The sequence below is a fragment of the Sinocyclocheilus anshuiensis genome, unplaced genomic scaffold (genome assembly GCF_001515605.1).
Source record: "Sinocyclocheilus anshuiensis isolate Anshui unplaced genomic scaffold, SAMN03320099.WGS_v1.1 scaffold710, whole genome shotgun sequence".
Classification (NCBI taxonomy): domain Eukaryota; kingdom Metazoa; phylum Chordata; class Actinopteri; order Cypriniformes; family Cyprinidae; genus Sinocyclocheilus; species Sinocyclocheilus anshuiensis.
The window spans coordinates 1,135,456-1,141,778 of NW_015544201.1; the positions used below are offsets into that span (position 1 = coordinate 1,135,456).

The following is a 6,323-nucleotide window of genomic DNA, read 5'->3' on the forward strand; positions in this document are numbered from 1 at the left end:
ATTAAAAAAAAAAAAAACACTGGGGGGATTTTTATCATTATAGGGTGGTTGTGTACACACACTGCCAACACACATTTCAGTTCAAACAACTTGTAAAAGTGCATGTAGCATCATATGACCCCTTTAAGGTATTTCCATGTTGTTGACATACTAGTGCATTCACCAGTATCACATTCTGGCCTAATCATAGGCGTAAATGTCATTTCTTCTGCAAGTCGTAGTAATTTATCAGGCTCTTTTATCCAAAGCAACAACTTACAGTTCATTACAGGGACAATCCACCTGGAGGACCCTGGGATGAAGTGCACTGCTCAAGGACATCTACATTACATTTACTTAACAGTCGTTTTTATCTAAAGTGACCTATAAATATGGGACATCACTGAGGAAGAGCAATTTATCATACAAGAACCAATAATACTGTACTGTACAGTACTGAAACGGCAAGTTTCAAGAGAACGGCAAAAAAAAAAAAAAAAGGTTTGTCTACATAATGACAACAGTAACAGCTGTTGTGAGAGTCTGCAGGGCTGCAGGCCAGGTCAGTGCCTAACGACCTCATGTCCTCACTGACCCCACCAGCCTGTCCAAATCTCCCTCAGTTATTTGGTCCAGGATCAGCGGCTAGGAGCATGCTGGAAATCCAAGCCTGCTGTCATCCTGAACAACAGTACAGCAGAATCATCCAATATGGAGTAATGTGCCACACCATCAGGTTTATGGACTATGCTGACAGTCAGACATTATTTTGGGCTTTGTGTTGCTGTTAAGATTGTTGTAACAGAAAAAAAAAGCTTTTGCATCAGATATGACTTCTTTGTATTTAATTGAAACTTGTGTGGTGTCTCAAACAAACAAACAAACATGAATATACGTAGTGATCACATGATCATAAATGAATCCGTTACTAACGGCCTTCAGAAAGCGGTATTCACGAAGGGAATCAGTGTCTTGCTTTGGTATGGAATGACCCTTTGAGTAACATCCCCTTCTTGCTTCTCGTCTTTTAAGGTTGATTAAATGCTGTCTGGACTTAGCCCTTAGATTAGGGTCTTTAATATTTTTTTTGAATGTTTTTTTTAAGAAGTATCTTATGCTCAACAAGGCCAGTGTTGGGGGTAGCGCATTACAAGTAACGCGAGTTACGTAATCAGATTACTTTTTTTCAAGTAACTAGTAAATTAACGCATTACTTTGTAATTTACAAGGAAATATCTGAGTGTCTTTTTCAAATAATTAACGCCAGTTACTGTTTTCCCATGTATTGACTGAGAGCTCTCCTGTCCTCACATGAAGAGAAATCAGGAGTAAGTGCAGAGGCGTTATGTAAACATGATGTTACTGTAGTTCTAGACTAAATGTGAACATGCATTTACTCATCACACTTGCACAAAAACAGATTCAGGATTCCTCAAAATGAATAAAAACTGTGAAATGCAAACTCAGAATATGACGCAAACCTGCAATAATTAAATATGTTAAATAACACAAATATCCTTTATGCATTTAATCTCATTTTATTAACCAGTGTCTTTGCTGCTGACTTTCAATGATCCAGTTCAACCATACTAATAAGCAAAAATGACTTTAGATAAACATAACATTTGTGTTTCCTTTTTTTATTGCTGAAAAAAAAAAAAAGAACCCAGCCCAGATGAAAAAAAAAAAGTAATGCAAAAGTAACGTTACATTACTTTCCATAAAAAGTAACTAAGTAACGCAATTAGTTACTGTAATGCAAAAGTAACGTTACATTACTTTCCATAAAAAGTAACTAAGTGACGCAATTAGTTACTTTTGTAGGGAGTAACGCAATATTGTAATACATTACTTTTAAAAGTTACTTTCCCCAACACTGAACAAGGCTGCATTTAATTGATAAAAAATACAGTAGAAACCGTAAAACATTATTAACTTTTTTTATTTAAATATTTAAAATGCAATTTATTCCTGTGATGGCAAAGCTGAATTTTCAGCATCATTACTCCAGTCTTCAATGTCACATGATCCTTCAGAAATCATTCTGATATGCTGATTTGCTGCTCAAGAAACATTTCACCTTATCACCAAACATTTGCACTGTTTAAAATTTTTGTGGAAACCATGATACACATTTTTTAAAAATTCTTTTATGGATAAAATTCAAAGGAACAGCATTCATTTGAAAGAAGTAATTTGCATCCTTGTTGAATAAAAGTATTAATTTCTTAAAAAAAAAAATTTTAATTCTTTAAAATTTGACCACAAACTTCTAAACAGTAGTGCATGTATTATTTCATAAATATTTATATATTTGTGTTCTTCTTATAATTTTTTTAACAATTTTTGTTCTTATAATTTTTGAAACATTCATTGGGACATCTGCAGAAATTATACTTTTGCATTATCTGCATTGGCTATCTTTTAAAAACTGTTTTAAAAGAAATAAAGGTGAAAGAAGACAAGTAATACCTCAATATAATTGGTGAGCCAGAAGAAATCTGGATCGGTGTTCTCCACAGTGAAAAGAACGTTCCCTCTGGGAATGATATTTCCCTCGGGAACTGCTTTGATACGGATTGGAAGACGGCCATCATATTTCTGACAACACAATAAGGAAAAGGAAGAAGGCAGGTGGTCGTTATCTCCCGTTGTATTCATCTCCAGAACAAAGTAAGCAGACTTCAGTCATGTAATGGTGAAATATCTGAAAAGAAACTTCGACTTTGATATGAACTTCTGTTTGTACCTCTAAAACTTTCCTCCATCCCTCTTCATCGAACACTGTCTGTTTAAAGTGCATCTGATAAAAGACTTTCGCCTCCTGAATCTTTTCCTCCGTGACAACTGCACCTGCAAGATTTATATAAATACATGAGCTCAGAGATATTATGATAAGCCCACATGAAGAAAACAGACTACTTATTGAGTTGCATTTTAAAGATCTGTATATAAAGCATATGCTCTTTTGAAAATGTCCAATATGTAAACACTAAACTGGCATCCCATTTAATGATACAATGACATGCCCATATAATGTGACAATAAATGCACAGATTTGTTTAGTAAGATATTACTTGGCACGTCTCTGTATTTACAAATTGCAAAGTTTACAACAGCCATGGCTTCAGGGAGAATGCAATACCAGAATAACTGTCTTAAGATTCAATGAAATATTCATTGTGTAAAGAGAGAGTACAAATAGTTTGGCTGGAAAGAAAATCTAAATCAGTGGAGACACATAACAAAACAAAACAAAACAAAAACAAATGCTGCCTCTCACACATTGTGTTCATGGTTACAGTCTGAAACACAAACCACAAAGTACACACTTTCTTGGTTGGAATACTTAAATGGGAAACTTAAGGGGAATTAGCCTTTTGTAACTAGAATGTTTTTTGAGGACTTAATGTATTCTACTTGTTTTTACTTTTTACTCTAACAGGGCTGGCCTGTGTTCATGGCCACTTTTTTTAAAAATGAAATGGGTAAAAGCATCAAAATGACCAAAAATAGACTTCTACTGCATGTGTTAAACCTTGAAGGGATGATGACAGAATTTTCTCACCCTCATGTCATTCCAAACCTGTATGACTTTTTTTTCTTTTGTGGAACACAAGAGAATAAATTATGAAAAATGTCTGTGTTTTTTGACCACACAATGAAAGTCAGTTGGGTCCAATGCTGTTTTGGACCCCACTGAGTTTTAATGTATGAACAAAAACAGCTAAAACATTCTTCAAAATATCTTCTTTTGTGTTCCACAAAAGAAAGAAAATCATAAAACATTTGTAATGACATGAGAGAAAGTGCATGGCTCACAAATATCATTTTTGAGTAAACTAAGTGATAATTTCAAAAATGTATGACTTTCTTCTTAAATCTTACATTTTTAAACTCTTGCAGCTTGTTTTGACTGCATGACTTTACCCATTTTTCCATTACCCAATCAGGTGAGTGATATCACATGGAAAAACTCAAAAACAAACAATTACATCCATGTGAGCCAAGTGAAACTTCACAAAAGTTTTTTGATCATTACAGGAGTTACGCAATGATGAAAGTAGTTGGAATTACCTGCTAGGTATTTCTTCAGGAGATACTGGAGGCCAAAAAACACCACCTCGTTAAACTGTGCCCCCTTTTTGCGCCGACACTCGAAATAGGAGTACACCTTACTGACATTGGGTGGGTATTGCTTGTAGTGGGTAATCTGAAAGGAAGACAGCTTTGAGTATTAGAATTGTTTACACACTCAAATTTCAAATGAAATTTATTCATTATACACTACTGTTCAAAAGTTTGGGGCAAGATTTTTTCAATGTTTTTCATTTTCATTTCAAAAAATCAAATCAAGGCTGAATTTATTTGATTGAAAATACAGTAAAACAGTAATATTGTGAAATATTACTACAACTTAAAATAACTGTTTTCTATTTCCATATATTATATAACGTAATTTATTCCTGTGATGGCAAAGCTGAATTTTCAGCATCATTACTCCAGTCTTAAGTATCACATGATCCTTCAGAAATCATTTTAATATGCCGATTTGGTGCTCAAGAAACATTTCTTATTATTATCAAAGTTGAATTTTTTTGACACATTTTCAGGATCCTTTGATGAACAAAGTAAAAAAAAATAAAAAAAAACAGCATTTATTAACTGTCACTTCAGATCAATTTAATGCATCCTTGCTGAATAAAAGTCATTAAAAATTAATTAAAAAAACTGAACAAACTTCTGAACAGTATTGTACTTCAACAAACTTCTGAACAGTATTGTACTTCAACAAACTTCTGAACAGTATTGTACTTCATTATTACATTGAAGACTACACACCTATTACATCTGTAATGCACAACTGCATCACTTCCACAGTCTTGTTAATCTGTCAACTTCAAGCTGTGCGCATGGATCTCACGGCTTTTCATCAAAGTCTTGTTTACTTTACACTCATACTGTCAAGCTACAGCTGGGGTGAAACAGTGTCTTGATTTACAAGAACAAACCTGCCATTATATCTTGGAAACAAATTTAATATTGCAAAGCGTCTGGCCTTCGGTGACCTGTGACACAATCTCTGCATAAACTTCACGTGGCCCCTTTCTTGACCCCCAAAATAGAGGACATAGTATTGTGTCCTGTCTCCTTCAAAGCAAAAACAAATTAAATAGATTTCTATCTGCTACTTAAGAAACAAATAAAGGTCTGTGATGTTCTATTAGTTTGGTTGTCCAACGTGTCCAACATCATTCATCACATCAACCCTGAAAGTCAATTAATTTTGCTTATATAAAGAAAAAGACAGAAAGAATTTCCATGTGATTTGTAAGAAATGGAAAGACAATCTGCTGTGGAATCCGATGACTTCTTTTTTTATCTTTTGCAAATTCTACATCACCTTTTTGGCAAAATCTGTGCAACAGACTTAAACATAGTCAAATCAAATGTGTAAAACTGAGCTTAATTGTACAATTCTCTTATTGGTAATTAAAAGCTTGACCAAATTAGCAACACAATGGCCAAAATAAACACGCAAGACGTGTAGGATGTGAACATTTTATGAATGCTGGGTTATCCACATCAGAGGAAATCTGCTTAGTTTTCAGTGGAATTCTGAGTGGACCTGAACATCAGTCTAAACCTGACTCACTCATCAATGATACCTGGTACAACCTGTTTAGAGCTAGATAATAGATTTCTAAGTTATATTTGAGGAGTGTTGGTGTGACATAACAACAGTGCATTCTACATGGCCACGTATCAAAATCTCATAAAACATTTAGTTATCCTATCATAAAATCAATTTTTGTTGGGTGAGATTTCAGCATAGATCCAGATGGGACTTGCGGCTGGCTGTTTTGTCAGAGGTCAAAGACTAATGTGAAGCACAAAGATTATTACACAACCTTGGCCATTCAGCATTAGCCAAAATGGAGAGTTACAGATGTGAAATTCCTAAATCTGTTGTAAAGATCATTAAAGGGGTCATATGATGCGATTTCAATTTTTCCTTTCTCTCTGGAGTGTCACAAGCTCTTGGTGCATAAAGAAGATCTGTAAAGTTGCAAAGACTAAAGTCTCAAATCCAAAGAGATATTCTTTATAAAAGTTAAGAGTCAACCACGCCTACCTAAAATGGCTCGTTCTAACACGCCCCCACATATCTACATCACTATGTGGGAAGATTTGCAAGACACCGCCCAAATGTTCACGCAAAGAAAGAAGGCGTAACTTTTATTCTCGCTGTAGTATTGTTGCTGCCTCCATGTCGTGAAGGCGCTGTGTTTCGTTGTGAAAGCGAAACTACTTTGTTTGGCCTTCCAAAAGAGGACGATATC

The 6,323-nt window shown here is 34.7% G+C and overlaps 1 protein-coding gene across 1 annotated transcript in view; it reads right to left on the minus strand.

Moving 5' to 3' along the window:
* LOC107696850 (nicotinamide phosphoribosyltransferase-like) overlaps positions 1-6,323 on the minus strand; it is a 20,474-nt gene that overhangs the window by 12,442 nt on the left and 1,709 nt on the right. Inside the window, exons 2-4 of the mRNA XM_016497376.1 lie at positions 4,057-4,192; positions 2,729-2,832; positions 2,452-2,580 (exon numbers count right to left, since the gene is read on the minus strand). Coding sequence (XP_016352862.1) covers positions 2,452-2,580; positions 2,729-2,832; positions 4,057-4,192 — 369 coding nt within the window. The remainder of the gene's footprint in view (positions 1-2,451; positions 2,581-2,728; positions 2,833-4,056; positions 4,193-6,323) is intronic.